We start from the raw sequence: 22,049 nt of genomic DNA, 5'->3' as shown, positions 1-22,049 counted from the left end.
TCTCAAATAATTAAGAGCTGGAAAAATATTCTTTTGGTTTAGAACCCATTTCTATAATAGGAAGAAAAGTTTTTCAAACTACCTGTCACAAAGATGTTTCTTTAATTTTTTACCATCTCCACTCTTCAAATCTGTTCTTTTTCCATCAGCCACGTTAAACTTCATTGCTATACTTTAATTCCTGTAAGGAACACAGACCACCTGTTAATTTCTGTCTACACAAATTGAGCTTTTTTTCTTCAAGCCTGCTCTTCTGGGATGACCACTGTGTAGCAGTCAAAAGTAATGGCTGCACTCCTGACACACACAAACAGACCAGCACAACAGTGACTCCTAGTACTAGGTTTTCCATCTTTATTAAAAAGGTCAAACATCACTAACAGCAGATATAAAATATACATAGGAAAGGTATGACAGGTGGTACTGCTCAGTGTATCCCCTTCCTTGGTCTTCTCCCATTTCAGAGGTACATCACAGAACTCTCACGGCCTTGGGGGACGCATGCCAGGTGGAGGGGGTCCTGGGAATAAAGGAAAGAGTTGAAGAGAAAAGAAGCAGCAACACTAAACAAAAAAAAAAAAAAAATTCCCCATGCTCAAAGTAGCCACAGAACCCCTTCTGGCACCAAAGCACTTTGACATCTAGCAGAGCTAGGGAGATACTGGAATGCATCACCCTTCAAACATTTTATTACAGCTCCTCAGAGCCCCATGGCAGTTGGGATAGTCTGTGCTCACCTCTCATCCCTGGGGGCGGTGGTCTCATGCCTGGGGGGGGCATTCCCATGGGAGCCCCTCGGCCAGGTGGCATTCCCATGGGGGGGCCCATTGGTGGTCTCATGCCTGGAGGAGGCCCCATCATTCCTTAAGCCAGAGAAAAAACAAGCATGAATATTCAAGGCACTGGCTGGGTATCAGGATATTCTACAATACCAGATTTTCATCAGAAAAATGTTATTACCAATTTTGCAACAAAACATGAGCTCTACAGAGTAATTCCTACCTGGAGGAGGGGCTCCTCTGCTCATGGGTGGGGGAGGACCCCCACGCCCTGGTGTGTACTGAGTTGGGGCTCCTGCTATGCTGGCAGTGGCTGCTGCAGCAGCAGCTGCAACTGTTCCACGACCCTGGGGTGTCATCACCTATAGACAAAACAAACAGACTCAGAAAAAATAGCACCTGCTTTATCATAGTAACTAAAAAATCATATTGAAATTCCCCTTCAGAAATTACACCAGTCTTCTCTTAACTTACCAAAGAACACTACAAACTGTAATACAATTCAATGGATACCACTTGAATTACGTGTGAAAAGCTACACTTCTCAACTCTCTTTTGTCATACAGGACAATACCTAGGGAGATCTAGTACCAAAAAAAGCCTCACTAGCCTCAAACGTTGTGGTAATAAACTAGGATTACAGTTCTTCCACTACACCAATATCTTGCATCACACTGGTACCAAAAAATAAAAGCCATATGGGTCATAGTATCTCACCTGTTGGGACGGTCCTCCCACTCCTCTGACAGGGCCAGCTAATCCTGCTGGAGCTTGTGGCATGGGAGTACCAGCTGGAACTCCCCTCCCTGCTGCTCTGCCAACACCAGGTCCTCCAGCAGCTCCAGCGAGGGGCACCCGGGCAATTCCAGTCTGAAAACACAGCCCCCAAAAAGAAAGATTTATCAAAAATCCTCAGAGCCTACAGATGCCCACAGCCTTCCTTTGTCCAATGAAATGTCCCAGCTCACAAAGGAATTAGAGCTTCCTGCAGAGAAGTTTGTTGGACCTAGTTACAACAGCATCTGTAAGATCTGTAACAATACAATAGCATCACTCCCTTGCAAAGAAGCAAATTCATCAGATTTCCCTTGTTTTTTCTTTAGTTCTCTGCTCATTCTTACATCTTTTGGAGGTGGTCCTTCAACCGTCATGGACACCAGGTTTTCTCCTCGCAGCAACACAAGGCCAAGGACTCGTTTCTCTTCCCGCTCTGGCTGTTTTGAATTTTTAGGTCTGGGGAGAAAAAAAAATTGCAAAACAGAAGAAAAAACAGAATGAATGAATGCTGCTCTTTGAGGTTTCAACAGAATATATGACTAGGCTGCTTCTCCAGAGATGAGCACATTTTTTTATGCCACAAACTAAGTACAAAGAGAAATCTTAACTGCTACAAACGGCATCATATATGTTGGTTATTAGGAGAGAACCGAAACAAAGGGTCCGATAAGCTTTGGCAGTTTGGGGATTTGACAAAAGAGACTAAACCCATGAGTGTTTTTGCGGGATCCGGCAGCACTCGCTGCCCCAGCGCTGTCCCGGCTCTCGCCCCGAGGCCCCCCCGATGAGGGCCGGGCTGGGGGCGCCCCCAGCGCTCACTTGATCTTGCGGAACTCGTCGCAGTCGCAGAGAATGAGGTTCATGTGCTTATCGAAGGCCTTGAACGTGCCGATGAAGACGCGCCCGTCCTGCAGGATGCACCGCATGCGGTAGTCGATGTGCTGCAGCATCTTGCTGCTCTTCCCCACCGTCTGCAAGAGAGCGCCGCGTCACCTGCGGCCCGGCCCGGCCCGGAGCTCGCTGCACCGCTGGCTCGCTGCACCGGCGGCCCCCCGCCCCGCGGGCCCGCCCGGCTCACCATGGTTGCGGCTTTCCGTGCTCCCCCCGCCGCCGCTGCTCCTGCCGCTCCCGCCGCGCTCCCTCGCTGCGCGCTCCCCGCCCGCCCCGGCGGAAGCTCCTACGCGCGGCCGCCGCGACTTCCGCCCGCGCTGCGCGGGCCCCGCCCGTTCCGGCGCGCCGCGGCCGCGCTTCCCGGGGCAGGGCGCGCCCGGGGGCGGGGGCTGCGCAGAGCTCCGCGGCCCCGCGCTCGCTGCCGGGGCGGAGGGAGCCGAGCGCGGCCGCCGCAGAGCCCCGCGCCAGCCCGAGCGGCTGCCCTGCATGAGCTCCCGCACGCCCGGCCCCTGGCGCTCGCAGCCGCTCCCGGAGGCGGGGCACCGTGGGCACGGGGAACTGACGTGAGCCCCGCCGCGGCGGCCCCGGAGGCGAGGAGGGGCGCGGGGACGAGGGACGCTCGGTTAGCGGCGTTGACCCGGCTGCGCAGGCGGTGCGCTGGGGCGGCGGGTCGGGTCGGGCCGGGCCGGGTCTCCATGGTCCCCGCGGTCTCCATGGCAGCGCGGCGGGCGCATGACGCGCCCAGGGGCGGTGCCAGCGCCGGCAGCGCCTCGGCGGGGCCGCGGGAACGCGGGGCGGCCGCGGTGGGGCCGGGGGAGCGCGGGCGGGCCAGGGCGTGGGTAGGGATAGGGACAGGGATAGGGACAGGAACAGGGAGCGCAGCCGTCGGCGGAGCGCCTCGGGTCTGCCGCCTCCCCGGGCGCGCTGCGGCGCCGCGCCCACCCTGCCCGCGGCCCTCACTCCGGCCTGGCTCCTCCGCCCGGCCCGGCACGGCACGGCCCGGCCGCCGCAGCAGCTCCCGTAGGTCCCGCTGTGCCCGGCGCGCTGCCCCCGGAGACACCGAGAGGGGCCAGGCCAGTGCTCCCTCCGGAGCCGAGGCACAGCGCGGACAGGACTTAGCAGAAAAATTCTTGTTTAATTCCTTTAACTGGGTTTTGGGCCAAGCTTCAGGGGTTGACGCCTAGCTGGCGGCTTTGAAGTCACTTGACTGATTGAAAATAATAAAGCAGTTCTCTTTTTGCTCGTTGCTATCAGTTTCTGTCTTTGCCAAGAGACGGTCTCTGCCGTGCTGTGTTGAAATGTGCATTTCCAGGGCCCATAGGCGTAGTGATTTACCGCCAAAGTGCAGCCACGGAAGGCATTTGGAGCAATGTGGGATTCCAGAGGCAGGGAATCTGAGCCATTTGCTTCTCTGGTTTATCTAGACAGGGATGTTTCTCATTGCTTAGTGTGTGAGGTAGCATAGGAAACTGCATAGCCTTCAGGCTGGACTCTGCTATCTCCTACCCTTTCATGCTGCTTGGCCAAGGAATGGCTTCTCTGCCCACCTGTCCCATTAGTCCCTGTGCCAACATCACTTCCCACTTTAGCTTGGCCGGTTGGTACCATCTGGGGGCTTGCTGAGGACTGCTGAGGGTGTTTTGTTGCATCTACAGGTTTCAGAAGCTGCAGCAATTTGCTTGTTGACTGGGGGATTCTACCAGGCAGCTTTTCTTTTTCAGGGAATGTTCTTTCATCCTCCTCATTTTCATTCTGTGTGCAGCACACTTTGTTCTCTATCTGTAATGAAAAGAAGATTGAGTTTGTGAATAGGGAAATTCTGCTTAAAATACTGTAGTTGTTTTAGCTTGCAGCTTCTCAGAAGTCTTTTGAATAGTGTGTTTTTAGTGGCTCTGCTGATTTTTCCTTGCCCTGCAGCTACCCCTGCACCACTGCTTTACATGACAGATCTCACTCTGCAGAAGCAGACTGAATTAATTTTTGATGGATTTCAGCTTGGCTTCTGTCTCTCTGTACAAACTGTGAGGAATTGTTTACATGCTGTTGAGAAGAATGTGCTGTGAGAGCATGCACAAAAGTGATGGTAAACACAATGACGCAACATCGTGGTCTGTACCTCTTCACAAGAGCTTCTCAAGAATTTTATCAGCTCTATCACTGTTGCACTGCAAAATAGCCATTGTAAAACCAAACATCTTGACACCCCTCTTGTCTGCAGGTGCACAGTGAGATCTTTTCAAAGCATGCTTTTGGCAGGCAGCCTCACGTTAAGAGGCTGACCTGAGGTACCCTTTGTATTCATGATCCAGTCATGCTCTTCTGGAAAGCTGCTCCTGCTGAACTATTGATCTGTGTTGGTCTTTCAAAGCATTGTTTGACCAAGACTGTTCTAAAGAATTTCCTGCTTTTTTAAATTTTTAATTCCTGCTTCTCTGGGTTCTCCTTAGCCAAGTCACCTTGGTGTTCAAATCTCTGCCTTGGTAGAGATACCTGTGGTGTCTGCTCTGTGGTAGTGCTGTGCAAAAAAAAAATACCTTGAAGATATTTCTCAGAGTCTTGAAGCTCTGTTTCTTTCACTGTGTGTTTGCTGTGCCTTGAATACTGATTGGAATAGGGAGCACGGTTGCCAGTCATGAGTGGGTGCTCATTTATGGAAGGAATTTGGGGCAGAAATAAGTGTTAAATATCATAGTGAGTTACTTTGAATTTGTATGAAGCTGAGAGCTTTTTTTTTGGAGATACCAAGGTAGTGCCATACAACTTGGTTGGTCCCTGGTTTTGGTGGTGAGGATATCAGGGGAGCTGCAGGTAGAGTGCATGACCTCTAGGTGCTGTGTGCCTCTGCAGTACTTTTTTGGCATGAAACAGGACATTTATATGGTTATTAAGAACGTGATTTAGTGGTGGACTTGGCAATGTTATGTTTCTGGTTGGACTTCATGACCTAAAGGGTATTTTCCAACCTAAATGTTCTATAATTTCTGCAGGATTTCCCCTCGTATCAGCATTTCTGTTTTAATGGGCACTTCCCTATCTGAATGAGGCATGTTCTTTGAGTGGGAAAAGACAAGTTAGAGATTTGTGAAGGCTTCTACCTCTAGTAATCTGGACATTTTTGTTTTGGCATATAAATTGCTGTATTTCCTTGTACTTTTCAGTAGCAACTTATCACTTGCAATCCAGATGAAAGACTGTGACTGTACTGCAAGAGACTGAAGGGAAAAGTGGTAATTAGATGCTAATTACTCATGCATAATTACTCATGGGTAAATTAGTTTAAAAAGTTACAAATTCAGTTCTTAATACTCAGGGACTAATCCTTGAGCCTTGTCTCTACACATTTGTTGGGTCTTGAACATTGAATAGATTTAGATGTTTTTTTGGTTGTGACTGTCTCGCTCGTGGGAGAGGTAATTACCTGTTCAGTTATTACAGATGGGTACTGGGGATGTTGAGTGTGTGATTTCTGCACAGGACTGATGTTTCTCAGGCTTTCAGTTTAGGTCATCATAGCCTTTAATTGCTGGAGAACAGTGAGTGGAAATCACACAGCATTTGGGAACTTCCTGTTTCTAGATTTAATACATGGAAACCCTGCAGGTCTAGGGGTGTCATACAAATTGGGCTCTTTGGGGAGTACTGGTTGCATACTGGAAATTGCCCTGATTTGGTGCCCTGAGTCTGCTGCTTTTCCAAGGTCAGCCAATGTGTGCTGCTTATCTGGAAGGATGGAGATGTTATTTTGAACCTAACTTGACTGGCACTTTTCTGAATGAGATGTGTTTAGTCTTACAGTCATTTAATGAGTTTTAAGAAAATACAAGCCACTCTTGGGATTGGTGCTCAAACAGAAAGAGAAGGCTAGGAATACTGACTTGTAGCCATCTCTGTGAATTGAGGTTGGCTTTCCAGAATATCATGAAATTCTGAATCTGGCTTGCCAGATACTTCCCAAGTGGTGGGGGGTGGTAGAGTGAACCAAGTCTGGCTGTCATAGGAGTGCAGGAGGTCACATAGTCCAATTTTTTGGGCACAAACCACTGTGTCTGACAGCTGACTGGGACCAAACCCTGAGCACATCAAGTTTATGCTCTGAAAGGCAGATAAAGGAGTGAAAGGTGCACCTCTGGAGCAAATGCTGAGTTACCTTATTTTCTGTGATGGATGCTCATGTTTTGGATTTATGATGTTACAGGAAGGGAATAGGATAAAGCTAGCTTTGCCAAAGAGCCTGTTTGGGCATCCTGAGTGGATCAAGTTGTCTGAGAAATTTGTATGGGGCATGAGTAAACATGAGCCCATGGGAGGGAGGCTACCTGGGCAGTCTGTTGCTGCTCTCACCTACAGCTGAGCCTAGGGAGCTGCTGCTTCAGTAATCCTGCACCCTGAGCTGCCAGTACAGACAGTGGGTGGCAGATGGGGCTTTGCTAATCAGTGACCCTCCTTCTTGGGAGTGCCCCAACAAGCTCTCAGAAGTATTTCTCAGGTGATGAAGCTGAGCATGCAATTTCACAACATGCTGTTTGTGTGAGGCCTTGATCTCTGCTAATACTGGGTGCTTTGTCCCTGTCAGGCCCAGGAAACCATAAGGCTGAGTTTAGTTGTTTCAAAGCTTGGTGTTAGATCCAGTGTAGCAAGTGAAATAGTTTTCAGAGAAGATGCTCACTGTCCTTTCTCTTAACAGGTGTGGAGGTGTATGCTGTTGTAAGGGCACCTGAAGGAGTCTGGAGCAATGCCACCACCTTCAGACATTGTGAAAGTGGCTGTTGAGTGGCCAGGTGCCAATGCCCAGCTGCTGGAAATAGATCAGGTGAGACCTGGTAACCAGATGGGGGAGGAAAGACGCCGCAGCGTTGATACTGGAATGTGGGAAGCATAGAAATGGGCAGTATTCCTTTCTGGTTGAGAGGAACACGGCTTCTGAGGACTGTCTTTCTGTTCTAGAAAAGGCCTCTTGCATCCATCATCAAGGAGGTCTGTGATGGGTGAGTAGTTCTCTGGGAATCCTTGTGGAGAAAGTCTGTCCTGCTGACAAATCTTGCTGGGTTACTGTGGAAGTCTGCTGCTTGTTAATGTGCTGCTAGCACAGTCCATGCTGCCTGCTGCTGGTTTTGGCCACAGAAAGGGCTGGGGTTTGAATTGTGAAGAAAAGGATCTCCTGGCAAATGAGGGCCTTCCATTTTTATTCCAATTCTTAGTGTGTGCATTTGTATGCCTTAGGGTCAGTTTCTCTGAGGATTGGCCCATCCTGCTGTTCTTGAAGTGTAGGCCTGTTCAGGTGTTCCTCAGAGTTAATTTAGAGTAGGCTGAAGTCCCACATTGTCCTCAAGAGGAATTTTCCCTCCTCTTTGGGAGACCTAATTTCCCCTGCTAAAGCTTTGCTTGAAAGTTCTTTTTGCAACTTCCTGGGATCAAGCTCCATTTCCTAATGGACAGCTAGAAGAAAGAGGACAAAGATGCTTAATGTACCCTTCTTCCTCTGCCAGGTGGTCACTGCCAAACCCTGAGTACTACACGCTGCGTTATGCTGATGGTCCTCAGCTGTACATCACAGAGCAGGTCAGTGTGAGAGGCAGCAGTTTGTGATAACCCTGGGGGAGAGTCCAAAATGTCTTGGAACAAGTCATGGAACAATACTGCACTAATCCTTGAGGAATAGCATCTCTGCTCTCAGAGAGATTCAGACTCAAATGGTGCCATTCAACAGAGGAGCTTTGCACTGCTCCCTTTGCATGCCTGGGTGTGGGGACTCAGGCACTCAAATTCAGTACCCTCAGTGGGGTTGTGTGGCATAGAAGCCCCTTTACTATGCATACAGATGTGCACTGTAGATCCAGCTGGGTTATTTTCCCCCACTTTTCCACAGTTTAAGTTTGGGTTTTCTTTCCAGACTCGCTGTGACATCAAGAATGGAACCATCCTCCAGCTGGCAGTGTCCCCGGTAAATGCTTCCTCACCTCCCTTTTTCTCAGTAACTCTCCATGGGTGGCAGGCTGTTTCTTACCTCTTGGCTTTTCTTTCTCCTTCTCCCCAAATTTCAGGGTGGGTACCTTTGTTGTGGGCCCTTCCACGCAGTGAGACACACACTTTTTGTTTTCCCTCCTGCCTGTGGTGTGTGTCTTTCCTTTGGATGCTCTGCCCTTTTATAGGACTTCCTGTCAATAAATCCAGTCTACAGTTTTAGTGCATCTCCTAGATTAGGATGCAGTGAAACACTGACAAATGTATTCTCAATGTGAATGCATTTAGCATGGTCAGTTAGAAAGCAACAGTTCCAGCAACTGAATGCAAAAAATTAAAATAGAGACAAATTTGATGAAGAAGAGGTTGTTTTTGCTGAATTATTGCTATTGTGCCTTCAATAGTAATCTTTTTCAGCTTTCTTTTTATTTAAATTCTTAAACCATTTTCTGTGCAAATTCTTGGCATAGAGCTGAGGGTGAGTGGGACTGGGAGAAGGTACTTGGGCAAACGGGAATTAAGAGGATATAATGATCTGTGTCTGAGAAATCTTACAGAATGTCTTGTGGATACACAAAATGAGATTATGCTTCTCTTTGAATCTGTGAGACTTTTTATCAATATTGTATTTCTTTAATGGTATTGCTCCATATTTCTATACCCACCTCCACTCACCTCAGTGAGGAGAAAACAGGCATTTGCTCTAACATGCAAACCAGCATTTTACCTCCTGCTTGGCTGCAACTGTTGCTGAGAGAAGCCTTTTTTTAGTCTGTCTTAGACTTGCTGACTGCAGCTACTGAATGTGACTTTGCTGCTATCTCTAGCCTGGCTCTGCTCTCCCTGCCCACCCGTGGGCTTCTGACAGAATGCTGATGCTGGCAGGACTCAGCCTGCAGGTGCCTGCTCTGTAACTGGCACCATCCCTCTTTCCTGCCAGTCCAGGGCAGCTCGCCAGCTGATGGAGAGGATCCAGTCCCACAGCATGGAAGCCAGGCTGGATGCCATGAAGGAACTGGCCAAACTTTCAGCAGACGTCACCTTTGCCACAGAGTTCATCAACATGGAAGGGATTACAGTGCTGACACGGCTGGTGGAGAGTGGGACAAAGCTTCTATCCCAGTAAGTTTCCTTTAATTCCAGGGCTCTGGGAGAAAGCCTTAAATAAGGGGCTCATTTTGCTTGCTAAAGTGGCATTCAGCAATTTCACAACCTTAGAGCAAATGCTGATCTGTGGAGACAAAATCTTTCCAGTCATTTGCTAAACCTCACAAGGCAGAAGAAAAGACAGTCATGATTTGCTCTGGAAGTTTCCTCAAGCACAATCACAGTGAGCTATGGTACAAAGAATTCAGTTGGATTTTCTGTTGCAGTTGTTATATTTCATTGGGAAGTACTTTTAAAGTCTTGATAACTTACTGTAATAACATTTATAGCTCTTCTTATATATTAACAACTAATACATTTTTGGCATTTTTTGCAATCTTCCCTTCAGTCTCTTTTATCTTTCTGTCTTGTGGTTATGTATTAAATTTTCCACATTTCATGCTGTGCCTTCATTTTATTTCAAGTCAGGTCCCAATATTTAGAGGACAATTAACTTCCCTTATTTTCTTTTCTGATGTGGAAACATGTTTGCTCCTTTGAGTAGCCAAGTACTGATCCTGGTGATTGTGAGTCTCTGGTGGCAGTACTAGGGACTTACTGCTGCTAATTTTAATTTGTGCTTGTAACCAGGAAAAATAAAATATCTTTCTACAAAACAGTAAAATTATCTGCATGAGTGCATACACTTTATTGCTCCCCCAGGTGCCAAACTATGTTATTAGGAGAAAGTGGTGACATTTTTCTCTTATCCAGCTTGGGCAGGCTTTTTTTCTTGCCAGCAGATCTCTTGTAACTGAATTCTTCAATTTCTCAGTTATAGTGAGATGTTGGCTTTCACCCTGACTGCCTTCTTGGAGCTCATGGACCACGGTATTGTCTCCTGGGACATGGTCTCAATAACCTTCATCAAACAGGTGAGTTTGGGCGGAGGGGAGAGCGGATATTATTTCTTTCCATGCTTTAATGCATCTCCCAGGAAGAGCACAAGACTCTGAGAAGCTGAGTGCTGTCTGAGAGCACAGTGCACCCCATTTGTGAGCCCTCACTCCCCACAAGTGTCTGGCTGGCAGCAGCTGACCTGCTGTGTGCTCAGATTGCAGGGTACGTGAGCCAGCCCATGGTGGACGTGTCCATCCTGCAGCGCTCCCTGGCCATCCTGGAGAGCATGGTGCTCAACAGCCAGACTCTGTACCAGAAGATTGCAGAGGAGATCACTGTGGGGCAGCTCATTTCCCACCTGCAAGTGTGAGTGTCCACCCAGCAGTGGGGGGGATTTATACCAATTTTATGACTATTTGTTTTATTTAAAAATACATCCTCTTACATTTGGAACACTTAACGATTGCATTACCAATATGAAAACTTACTGGAAGTTTAAGATTTCTAATGGATTTTTTTAAAAAGTGAGATCCTAGAAAAATATGTTCTGGAAGAACTTGGGGACATGAATGTTGAACAAAGATATTTAGCTTTAAATAACTGCCAAGTGTGTTCAGTGCCAGGACCAAACCTGCATTTCACTAGAATAACTTCCCAAAGGTTTTGCATCCAGCTGTCTGTTACTTTTACTCCTCTTTAAGTTATCTCCACTAGAATCTAAGAGCTCATCATCTTCTGGGTTTTGTTCTGCATACTAAAGAAGAAAACAATTGCTTTTCTTGCTTGAAAGGATTAAAAATTCCCTTCATTTTCTTCCTCCCTTTCCAAACAAAATGGCAAATTAATTTCTGTCTCTTAGGGCTGTTTGTCTAGGTCAGTTCTACTCTTCATTATAAAAAAGCTGCATGTAGCTGTTAGAGCTTTGAACAGGTTGGGTTTTTTCTCAAGCCTTTTAATTCTGAATGTATGGAAAAGAACTATTTCTGAATGTGATTGATGCTCTTTAATCAGTGATCAGTAGTTTAACCAAATTATAGTGCAAACAAAGTGTTGCATCAATGTCACTGCGTGCTTGGAATGTTTATACATTTGAATTTGATTAACAGAAAAGCTAAACAAGTTCTCCTGAACACCCCAGCAGCTTTGTTATGCAAAGAGTATATGTTCTTTCAGCTTTATGATTTCTGGTTTACTCAAACACAGATTTGGTCCTTATATTGACCACACCTGTGCAGGTTTTCTAAGCAAATTTTCTTTGTTCAAGACGTAAACTTGTGTGCTTAAGTGCTTCCAGAACACAAATGGTCACTTAAGAAAGCATCCATGCAGGGAATATTTTGGAAGGGGAGGGAGAGGGTGAGTCAGGATTTGCTGGTGGTTTTCTTGGCAAGGCCATCAGGAGGGAACAGTTCATAACAGAGGATGTGTTCTGGAAGAACATGACCATGGAAACAAGTCCAAAGGAGATGAGTTAGAAGAGGAGAAACTAACCTAAAAAATTGTTTTGCTTTGTCAAAAGAGCAACAAACCCTGAGAAGGAGAGCAAAAGTGAATGGCAGACTTCAGAGACCTGTGCAGCTTGGAGGCCCAAGGAGAACCTAGGATGGTGCATGGAGATTTGCATGTTTGAAGTACAGCAGATTGACCAAAATGAAAAAGATTTGGAAGGGAGCAATAGAAGAAAGAATATGGTTGTTATCCAGAGATATGTCAAAGTGAGGAACATAGGTATTTAAGCTAAAAGAAGTATTGGCTTCAGATCTTTTATGAAAAGATCTTTTATTTCTACATGTATAGTTAAATAAATGAAAAAATATTTTAAAAAATAAGTATATTCAAGCACACATACTCTTTTAGGTGGTACACTGGACTTGTGTTCATCAGAAGAGCTGGGTCAGGCTGAGGGATAGAGTGACTTGACAGCCAAGGTCCACCCCCCAGGAAGAGTTAGAGTATTGCAGGAAACAGACCTGCATTTGACACAGGAGGAGGACAGAAGCATGTCATTGGCATTTAGAAGCTTAGTTTTGTGCTGTTTGGAACATGATAAGTATAACCACATGCTCTGTGTGACCTAGGAAGGGGCTGAGCACCTGAGGAAGTTCTGCAGTGAAGCGACCTAGGAAGGGGCTGAGCACCTGAGGAAGTTCTGCAGTGAAGCATTCTTTCCCCTTAGTTCCATTTGACATTAGTGGCTTCCACTGGCATAGGGGAGAAAAATAACTTGCTCCATGCAAGTTCCAAGCTGTATCCATGTGGCAGACTCTACCATAACCAGGTTTTACAGAGATAGTTTCATCATTGGAGACAAACTGGTGGTGCTGGGCTGCAGTTTGTTCTGCCTCCTGGATAATGGACCTGTCAGTCAGAAATCTCTGACAGTTTTTTGCAAGCCTTTTGAAGAGTTGGACATCATAAGCATGAGTTACATGAGTCCTGCTTGTCTGTTGAAAATGCACAACTGCTGTAGTCAGTGTTCTCATGGTGCAGGTAAAGCTGTAATGCTCTGTACTGCCTGTTGCCTTACAAGCCTCCCTTTTTTGTTTCTGCAGCTCAAACCAAGAGATTCAGACATATGCCATTGCCTTGATCAATGCCCTCTTCCTGAAGGCACCTGAGGACAAGAGACAGGTTTGTTCTTGCCTTTTGACTTTAAACCTGAGTGATGGTGGCTGCCTGGCTTTTTATGCCTCAGAAATCACATTGTCTGGGCAAGGTAGACCTCAGACCTTGCCAAGAACTTAAGTGCCTGTTTCAATATGGCAACAGAGGAGAAAAAGTACCATCCCATTAATAATGTGTCCTGGAGCACACACATCTATATTTAGGACATGCTCAGAGAGGATTCTGAAAGACCTTCAGAAACAGAAAGTAATCCTGCAGACAGCATGGGAAGTTTTTTAAGTTAATTGTGTATGGGAGAGGTAGGCTGAGTAAACTCCTTGGGGCTGTATGTACTTAATAAAGAAACACTCACCTCCCTCTCCCCCAAAAAGGGACCTTTCTTAAGTCATAGAGGGATATCCATGCTGACAAACATGAGAAATGAAACACTGCCCTGCTCTGAGGAAGCTCCCAAGATCTCAGCTACCTGCAAGATGTGCATATGTGTGTATTGTGTAGCTTTGCTGTGTTAAGCCTTTCTTCTCTAGTGCCCTGTTTGTGCCTTACTCCTGGACTCCAAGCTAAATCCTGTCTGCTTCTCTTTGTGCCTTTTTTTGCTTTCTGCCAGCAGGACAAGCTGCTTAACCCACTAGACCTGCCCATCACTGTAAGTAACTGCAGCCTGGGGGCTGGTCATGTAGGGGACTGTAGGCATGGTAGCTCTTCTCTAGCTGTGCCTCCTTGTATCCCAGGGATGATGCCCACAGCCTCAGGGAGTGGATAAACCTAGGGAGAAGGGTGGGAGGACTCCTGGGGATGCACTCAGACTGTGCAGGGGAGAAGAACCAGTAGCAGAAGAAACCCTGAATGGCTTTCTGTGCACACAAGGTCATACAGATGGTCATAAAAGGAAACTGATTCTGCAAGAATGACCAGGTGAACTAATTGTAAAACTGGAAAAAGTCCTTTACAATCTGAATCTCCTTAAACTTACTGCAGCATGAGCTTATAGCCCAAATCTCACTTGTGCTAATGACAGTTTCATATCCAGCTGCATCCTTCTAAAGATAGAGCTGTTTGTCTGTGAAGAGCAGTCACGAAACTTGATGCTGACTGGGGACTAGAGCATAAATTCTGCCTAATTTGTGACTTCTCCCTTATGGTAATTGTAGTGTAAGAATGTTTTTTGCCCTCTGATCACTCCAGGGAAATCACCATTCTTGTTAATAGGTTGATTTGGAACCTTCTCTGTTGAGATACTGGTAGGTTTTTTGGTTTTCTGCATGGCACAGAGAATGTTCCACTTTTTTCAAGGATGCAGCACCTTCACAGTAGAAATTGTCATCTCAACAAATGTTACATAATTTCTAAAATTAATGGATATGCTTAATGCATGAAAATAAGAAAAATCATACTCCTCTGCTGGTAATTGAGCAAAGATAGTAGACTTCATAGCAAACAAAATTCAACGGGATTTTTCGCTTTTTTTCCCTTGAATACAATCCAAATGACCACAAAGGGCCATAGAGTTGTCTAAGGGACTTGGAGTATATTCCATATGAATAGAGCCTGAGAGGTTTAGGATTCCTCAGCCTTAATGAGAGAAGACTTGGGGAGGCTTTATTGTGTTTAAATATCTGATGGAAGGGAATAAAAAAGAGGGAGCCTGGTTCCTCTCAGTTGTGCCTACTGACAGCACAAGAGGCAGTGGGCACAGCTTAAAACCCAGGAAATTTCACATGAAGTGTGCACACCCACACAACATTAATATGATAGGGGTCAAACACTGGAACAGGTTATCCAGAGAGATTTTGTAGTCTCCATCAGTGGAGATATTAAAAACCTGACTGGACACAGTCCTGGGCTGCCAAATCTGTCTGATGTTGCTTGAAACAGCAGAGTTGGACTAGGTGATCTCAAGACATCCCTTTCAGCATAAATCATTCTGTGTTTCTGTGACCATCAGGTAGCCAAGTGAGCCTCACTGGACTCTCAGCAGAGCATAGATCCCTTAGCAGTGGTTAGACTGTATGTGTGTTGATGCTTCTTTCTATGCTGTTTAGAATTGTTTAATTGTCTTTGTCCTTCCCACTTCTTATCTGCTTCAGTCACCTGTTAACTCCATCCCACATACAAACCAATTCCTTCAGAGAAAGGATTCTTTGTGTGGCATGCATGAGCAAATCCTAACAACAGAGCCTTGCCCTATTCTCAGTACTACATCTCACAAATAGTAGTAGAAAATAATGACTCAGAGGGCAATGTGTTCTCTCTGAAAGCACCTCCTACTTCATCTAGATGCTCCTTAGATACCTTCCACTCAAGCACTGACTCACTTTGGTTGTAAGATGAGCCCTGCTGAACTTGCAGCCATTACAGCTTGGCTGTCAGTCACTGTCTTGGTTCAGGAGGTTTCTGTCTGGATCAAAAGTGGTAATAGGAATTCTGAACAAGGTTAATGCATACATTTTAGCAGACATCTTGCTCTGTCAAGAGTGATGTTGATAGGAGCAGTTGGAAAGTCTTGGATTGCTCAGGATGTACAGCTGATTGAGTGCAATTGTTTGAGACTCCACATCTGCTCCCAGTTCTCAATCTGCACCGCACAGGAATGTGAAGAGATATCTCAGACTGTCAGTTCTTTTGGACTTCTTCCAGATGATAAAATGCCCAACAGATTTTTCGTACCCAAAAGATGTTGCTTGTAGCAGCAAACTCATGATATTCACCTTGACATTAGCATTCTCCTAGCAGGGGTGATGAGGTCACTGCTATGTTAGAAAGTGCATCTTCACAATTTCCAAAGAAAGCACAGGTTAGGTTTTTGCAGATGAATGTGTAACTGTTGCTGGAACTGAAGGCATCTTGCATCTGCTGTGACTGTTTGTCATCATGACTTGATGTTTGGGAAACCCTTCTCATCTAGAGAAGGAAGCCATGCAGTCAAGAGGGAAACTGGAAGCTTTCCTCTGAGCATGAAAATTACTAGCCTGTATTTTTGTAAATTCAAATGCTTCTGCAAATTGTCCTCACAATTTGACTTCTGATCACAAGCTGACTTCTGATCATCTCTTTATAAAGTGGACAAAGGAAATAAATTTCAGGGGGAGGAGACCTGAAACCTTCATACCATAGCTCTTGTTATCTTGGGTGTTTACCTTGGTATAAGAAGCTGTGAAATGTTGATTGGAGGAAGCTCTTAGGCATTGCAGATTTTCCTGGGCAATGCACAATGTGCTCCCTGCTGCCATATCTCCGAATAGTGAAGTACCATTTGATGTCCAACATTAAGCTAAATTTGATTCTGTGCTTTGATTCTGCTAGTGGCTTTCTCCACACTAGTGATGTTCTGTAGGGGAGCCATCTATGAGTTGTGGTGAGATGCTATGCTAAATTGACAGTCTGTAGAAAAGCACTTTGTTGTGTGCCAATGCTATCTCCAATTCATAGGCTTCTTCCATTTTCTCCTTTCTGCACAGTGTGGGCTTTTTGTTTATATTTCACTCATGTTATTTCATCTTTAAATTCCACAACAGGAAATGGCTAATGCATTTGCCCAGAAGCACCTGAGGTCTATAATCCTAAATGTAAGTATGTCTGGAATGACAAATGCTTCCTAATGCCCTCTCAATGGAGGTTTCACTTGTGTATAGTGTAAATTCTACTGCCCTCAGGGCACTTGCAGAAAAGTGACTCTTTCAAAGGTAAAGCTTATTCAAAAGGGGGTTACCAGGATGCTGCTTTCTGCTCTTACACAGCATTATAATTATGCTTCTGGTGGGATATGGAGGTTAAACAACTGAATGTTCATACAGAGAGATGCACATGCAGTCTGGCATATGCCTAGGGTTAATACTTCAGCTTTTATTTGCATTCTCTTAATTTCTACCCTCTCCTTTATTTTGCAGCATGTGATCAGAGGAAACCGCCCCATTAAAACAGAAATGGCCCATCAGCTCTACGTCCTGCAGGTCCTGACCTTTAATCTCCTGGAAGAGAGAATGATGACCAAGATGGATCCCAATGACCAGGTCACTATTAGAGCTGAGTAAGGTCTGATAGAATAAGATGTCTAAAGAGCCTCATTCCTGGGCTCCCTAGCACTATGGAATTTGCAGTGCATGGTACATAAGGTTTCAAACTTGCCCTTCATATTGTCAACCTTGAGATTAGGGTATGCTCATGACCATCCTGCTGCATTCTGTGGGAGATGTAAGTGGGCACTGAAAGCCATATACTCCTTTCTTCACCAGCTGTCAAACTGGCTACTTAACCTCTATGGCAGGCACATAATTTTATCCATTTGCTTGCAGTCTAGGAGGAAAACTGGTCATTTTTCAGGTGTCTGTTACTCAGCTGTATTACAGTTTTTAAGGAGAAATGCCATAGCATTATCTGAATGACTAGAAATTGCCTGTAACTAAACTTGCAGTTAAAGAAAAGTGCAAACAAATATTTTGCTTTACCTACTGTACTGAAACTTGCCATTTTGAAATGGATTGCCTCTTTGTGTGCATAGTGCTAATGACCCTTGGCATCTCTCTGTGTTCATTGTGTGAGCTCTGAGAAGAGACGCAGGAGTGTGCAATATGTGAAAATCCTGCTGCAGTGATTGATCACGTCACCATTTCCCTGCCTTCTGTCCTTCAGGCACAGAGAGACATCATATTTGAGTTGAGAAGAATTGCATTTGATGCAGAGTCTGACAGCAACACCGTCCCTGGCAGCGGAACAGAGAAACGCAAAGCCATGTACACCAAGGACTACAAGATGCTGGGATTCACTGTATGCATCTGACTGTAAATCTTGTCAAGGCAGTCTGAGCAATCTCCATAGGAGTGGGGAAATAAGGAACAAAAATATCTGGTTCTTTTACCTTACTTTGGTATCTGAGTTTAGAGATTCAGTTTCACTCACACTCCTGGGGAAGATCATTATGAATTTGCTGATGGGTTAAATGCAAGGGTTCATTAGGCATTCTCTGGAGGTATTTCCTTACCATATATGCTATGAAGAACTTGGAACCAGCCTCTCCTCTAGAAAGTTTCGATAGCATTGTCAGGAGGTGTTCCGGGTTACCTCTTGGATAGATGTGAGGCAGTGCTTGATGGACAGGTGGTTTATAATTCATTCAGGAAAGGTTCTCACACAATTTCTTTGAGCTAATTTGTCTGGATTCTTTCTACGCACTCTTTTCTCAGAATCACATCAATCCAGCCATGGATTTTACACAGACTCCTCCTGGGATGCTGGCACTGGACAACATGCTTTACTTGGCCAAATTTCATCAGGACACCTATATCAGGGTATGTGAAGCTGCTGATTTTTACAGATGCCAACACCTCAGCAGCTCTTCTTAGTGTATTTGGCATCCTGTTCTTGTAGATTGTTCTGGAGAACAGCAGCCGAGAAGATAAACATGAGTGTCCCTTTGGGCGCAGTGCCATTGAGCTCACCAGGATGCTTTGTGAGATCCTGCAAGTTGGGGAGCTCCGTAAGTACCATTCATTCACTACCCAGCTTCACAGGCTGCTGGGCTGATGCTTCTAGAATATTCACAGGCATTTGTACCTTGATCTCACTTCTGCCATGTAAGGAAAGGACAAGCTTGTAGTTAGCACAGTTGATGTCTGAGTGATAATATCATTATCAAAATAAAGTAAGAAATTTTGGTGTGTGCACTGTGGTTCTCCTGAAAAACTGATACATGCAGAAAGCTTCAACTTCTCAGAGCTTCAGTAGGGTGCTGTATAAAAAAATAGTCTTGAAACCACCATGAATTTGGGAAAAGTTTGTTAGCTCTGACAGTTTCAAAACAGCATTCTGAGAAAATTAACCACTGTAAGAAATTCCACCAGAGGAAGATGGGAAACACTGCAGGCAGTTATTTTGGGGGACCAGGATGAAAAGGGCATGAGTCACAGAGGTTTGCATGGTGAAGTGTGGGGAGAATTGCTGTTGTCAATAAACTATCTATATGGAGTGACAAAGTATTGAGCTGTCTTAATCTCTTGGAGTAAATACTATTGCACACCATCGGTTGTCTGTCACTGTAGTGGACTTTAGTTACTCCTAGTACCTTGTGTCCAATATGCTCACATGGCTGTGGTTTGTTTCTTTCTGAAGCCAATGAAGGCAGGAATGACTATCACCCCATGTTTTTCACCCATGACCGTGCATTTGAGGAATTGTTTGCCATCTGTATCCAGCTGTTGAACAAGACCTGGAAAGAAATGAGGGCGACAGCAGAAGATTTTAATAAGGTCAGGGTGGAGAAGAGATATTTTTGTAAAATCTTTTGCAGATCAGCACATATTCACTCAGTCTGTATATTTGGTTAAGGAGTAGGGCACAGAAGATGTGACAGGGCATTGGTATGGGCTGTAAGGGAGGATGACTCAACTTTTATTTGGAATGCCCTGAGGTCCTTCTTGGTTCTTCTGGATCTTCAAAGTCACGAGTATCCTGATACTCCTGGCCCTGGTTATCCCATGTCAGTTCTTTGCTGCCACTGAGCTGTGCCCTGATTCTCTGCTGCCAACCAGAACGTGACTTGTTTTTCTTCCTGTCCCACCTCTTTAGGTTATGCAGGTTGTTAGGGAACAGATCACAAGGGCTCTGCCCTCTAAACCAAACTCCTTGGACCAGTTCAAGAGCAAACTGCGCAGCCTGAGCTATTCTGAGATTCTGCGGCTACGCCAGTCTGAGAGAATGAGCCAAGATGACTTCCAGTCCCCACCTATTGTGTACGTGCCTAACAATAACAGTTACCTTCTATCCCTGCCATTATCTCCATTTTCTGCTTACTCTTCCATATTTGATTGCCAGGGAGCTGAGAGAGAAAATCCAACCTGAGATCTTGGAGCTGATAAAGCAGCAGCGCCTGAACAGGCTTTGTGAGGGAAGTAGCTTTAGGAAAATTGGAAATCGCAGAAGACAAGGTAAGGGGACAGTGTCTACTGTATTTTGTCATGTGAAGAACTGTAGCAAAAAAGATCTAATTAATTAATATGTCAGCAGGCATGTTGCCAGAAAGAAAAGCTGGTTATTTGGCTGTCCGTATCAGCCAGTAGTTTGGGATGGCACAAATGTGCATTTCTAAGAATACAGCCATCCCGTCATGAATAAGAAGCTGTGCTGAGGAGCTGGGCAAGCAGATGGACTGGGTGGAGAGGCTGTAACATAGTGGCTGTGAGGCCTTATGTGAATGATCTTGCTCAGTTTACCCTTGGTGTGTGTTCCAGAAAGGTTCTGGTATTGTCGGCTGGCTCTGAATCACAAGGTGCTACACTATGGAGACCTGGAAGATAATGCCCAGGGGGAAGTGACCTTTGAATCTTTACAGGAAAAAAGTAAGTCCTGACTACAGGCTGTGCACTCTTCTGTGCTCTGCTGTCTAGAGGCTGAATATAATACTAGATAAAGATGAAAGACACAAAGCTGAAGCCCTGACGAAGGAGATACCAACTTTTGGTCCTTGCCCAAATTCTTCAAATCTTGGAATTACTTGATAGTTCATTTTTAAAAGCCAGCTGCAGGGATGTCTTACTGGTAATGTGTTTTGGAAAAACTGCACTAACGAGCTAAAAAACCAAACAGTGCTCAGTTGCAAAGACAAAACAAAGTTCTGTATTTTCCTGGTTAGAATTGCTTGTTTGGGAGTTTTACTTTTTCACTGTTAGTTCCAGTTGCAGACATCAAAGCCATTGTCACAGGGAAGGATTGTCCACACATGAAGGAGAAAAGTGCACTGAAACAGAATAAGGCAAGTGCTCCCTTTTCACTGTCATTAATATCTAATGCTGTTGTGTTTGAGATTGAAAGCAAGCAAGAGGAATGAATGATCTCCCCCACTGCAAGTGTGTAGTGTACATCTCCTGTCTGAGCCCTTTCCCGGTGTTGCTTTGTGACTGCAAGGGGCTGTAAGCATGATTGTGCTGTAGTCTCTTCAGAATTACTCCCAATACCAGTGTGAGAAAGTGAACTGAGCTGCAGCAAGGCAGCTCTCTGAGTGGCAGGCAGAAGGTGCTGTAATGTCCTGTTCAGCTGGTGAGTGAAAGATTCTTTTCCATTTAGGAAGTGTTAGAATTGGCCTTCTCCATATTATACGATCCCGATGAGACCTTGAACTTCATTGCACCTAATAAATATGAGGTAAGAAATGTAGTGGTTAAGCAGTAGAATATATACCAATTTAATTCAGATTAAGAAGGATCAGTTGCTTCTCATTAGAGACTTGAGCAGGCTGTGTCTCACCAGGTTCATTCCTAGAATATGTTGCTGATGCTTTATATGGGCCATCTTTATTTTCTCTTGGTTATAGGGAAAACAAAGGGATGAAAAAATTCTTTAAAAAGAAAAAAAAAATCCCACACTAATTCCCCCTAGTCTGGACTGCTACTTTTCCCCTCCTATGATGCCTAGAATATGTTTACTTTTTTCATTTGTTGTCCCACAGTAGAAACTCTTGTCCTTCTAGTACAACCATGGGCTCACACTTTTCTGTAGGCTTTTAACTTCCAGTGAAAATGGAAGTGGGCACCCCACTTGGGATTCCAAAAAATCCCACTGGGGGTGGGATTTTCCCTACATATTAACTCCCTCCAGTGTTTCCTGTCTTAAAGTTCTCTAATTTTTGCATGGACAGAAAGATTGGACATAACGTATCGTTTATGCCCGGAGTCGTGAATGACCCCTTCTTTCCCACAGTACTGTATCTGGATTGATGGGCTTAACGCCCTGTTGGGGAAGGACATGTCCAGTGAGCTGACCAAGAGCGACCTGGACACGCTGCTGAGCATGGAAATGAAGCTGAGGCTCCTGGACTTGGAGAACATCCAGATCCCCGAAGCGCCGCCGCCGATTCCCAAGGAGCCGAGCAGCTACGACTTCGTGTACCACTACGGCTGAGGGCCGCGGGCCCGTGCGGCCGGTGCCGCCGCTCGCTGCCGTGCCGCGGGCTCGGCCCGGGGGTCCCGGCGCCGCCCGCCTTTTGTATCGGTTCCAATAATAACCAGTAGCGCTCCTGGCCGCCGCCGCCTCCGCCTCTTT

The 22,049-nt window shown here is 45.6% G+C and overlaps 2 protein-coding genes across 7 annotated transcripts; one reads left to right on the top strand and one right to left on the bottom strand.

The window, feature by feature from the left end:
* Nucleotides 1-331: 331 nt before the first annotated feature.
* On the bottom strand, nucleotides 332-2,735 carry SNRPB (small nuclear ribonucleoprotein polypeptides B and B1). Its single transcript, XM_058036295.1, has 7 exons — nucleotides 2,635-2,735; nucleotides 2,376-2,527; nucleotides 1,901-2,012; nucleotides 1,497-1,649; nucleotides 1,003-1,141; nucleotides 738-863; nucleotides 332-520 (listed from the first exon to the last, which is right to left on the bottom strand). Exons 1-7 carry the CDS (start codon nucleotides 2,635-2,637, stop codon nucleotides 483-485), a joined length of 723 nt encoding a protein of 240 aa, XP_057892278.1. The 5' UTR covers nucleotides 2,638-2,735; the 3' UTR covers nucleotides 332-482.
* A 170-nt stretch (nucleotides 2,736-2,905) lies between these two features.
* Nucleotides 2,906-21,961, top strand: ELMO2 (engulfment and cell motility 2). 6 transcript variants are annotated; one of them, XM_058036184.1, is made up of 22 exons: nucleotides 2,906-3,099; nucleotides 7,132-7,257; nucleotides 7,392-7,432; nucleotides 7,934-8,006; nucleotides 8,338-8,388; nucleotides 9,349-9,530; nucleotides 10,330-10,429; nucleotides 10,609-10,760; nucleotides 12,947-13,025; nucleotides 13,630-13,665; nucleotides 16,535-16,585; nucleotides 16,907-17,029; nucleotides 17,649-17,783; nucleotides 18,200-18,304; nucleotides 18,384-18,492; nucleotides 19,125-19,261; nucleotides 19,581-19,744; nucleotides 19,827-19,939; nucleotides 20,243-20,350; nucleotides 20,681-20,767; nucleotides 21,079-21,152; nucleotides 21,708-21,961. In XM_058036184.1, exons 2-22 carry the CDS (start codon nucleotides 7,180-7,182, stop codon nucleotides 21,906-21,908), a joined length of 2,199 nt encoding a protein of 732 aa, XP_057892167.1. In that variant the 5' UTR covers nucleotides 2,906-3,099; nucleotides 7,132-7,179; the 3' UTR covers nucleotides 21,909-21,961. The 6 variants fall into 6 exon arrangements, with proteins under 6 accessions (XP_057892167.1, XP_057892170.1, XP_057892169.1 ...); XM_058036187.1 differs by having other exon boundaries at nucleotides 2,907-3,037; nucleotides 20,681-20,763; nucleotides 21,075-21,152; nucleotides 21,708-21,960; XM_058036186.1 differs by having other exon boundaries at nucleotides 2,907-3,069; nucleotides 20,681-20,763; nucleotides 21,075-21,152; nucleotides 21,708-21,960.
* The last annotated feature ends 88 nt before the right edge of the window (nucleotides 21,962-22,049 follow it).

The sequence above is a fragment of the Melospiza georgiana genome, chromosome 17 (assembly GCF_028018845.1).
Source record: "Melospiza georgiana isolate bMelGeo1 chromosome 17, bMelGeo1.pri, whole genome shotgun sequence".
In the NCBI taxonomy this organism is placed as follows: Eukaryota; Metazoa; Chordata; class Aves; order Passeriformes; family Passerellidae; genus Melospiza; species Melospiza georgiana.
The sequence above is the reverse complement of the archived record's forward strand: the minus strand, read 5'-3'. Positions and strand labels throughout refer to the sequence as shown.

Excerpts from the sequence above, each read along its gene's own strand:
- SNRPB (XM_058036295.1), bottom strand. Across the intron at positions 2,013-2,375 it reads GACGAGTTCCGCAAGATCAA|ACCTAAAAATTCAAAACAGC; the intron begins GTGAGCGCTGGG and ends TTTTCTCCCCAG. Across the intron at positions 521-737 it reads ACCGCCCCCAGGGATGAGAG|GACCCCCTCCACCTGGCATG; the intron begins GTGAGCACAGAC and ends CTTTATTCCCAG.
- ELMO2 (XM_058036184.1), top strand. The coding sequence starts at position 7,180 with ATGCCACCACCTTCAGACATTGTGAAAGTGGCTGTTGAGTGGCCAGGT. Across the intron at positions 8,007-8,337 it reads AGCTGTACATCACAGAGCAG|ACTCGCTGTGACATCAAGAA; the intron begins GTCAGTGTGAGA and ends TTTTCTTTCCAG. Across the intron at positions 8,389-9,348 it reads TCCAGCTGGCAGTGTCCCCG|TCCAGGGCAGCTCGCCAGCT; the intron begins GTAAATGCTTCC and ends CTTTCCTGCCAG.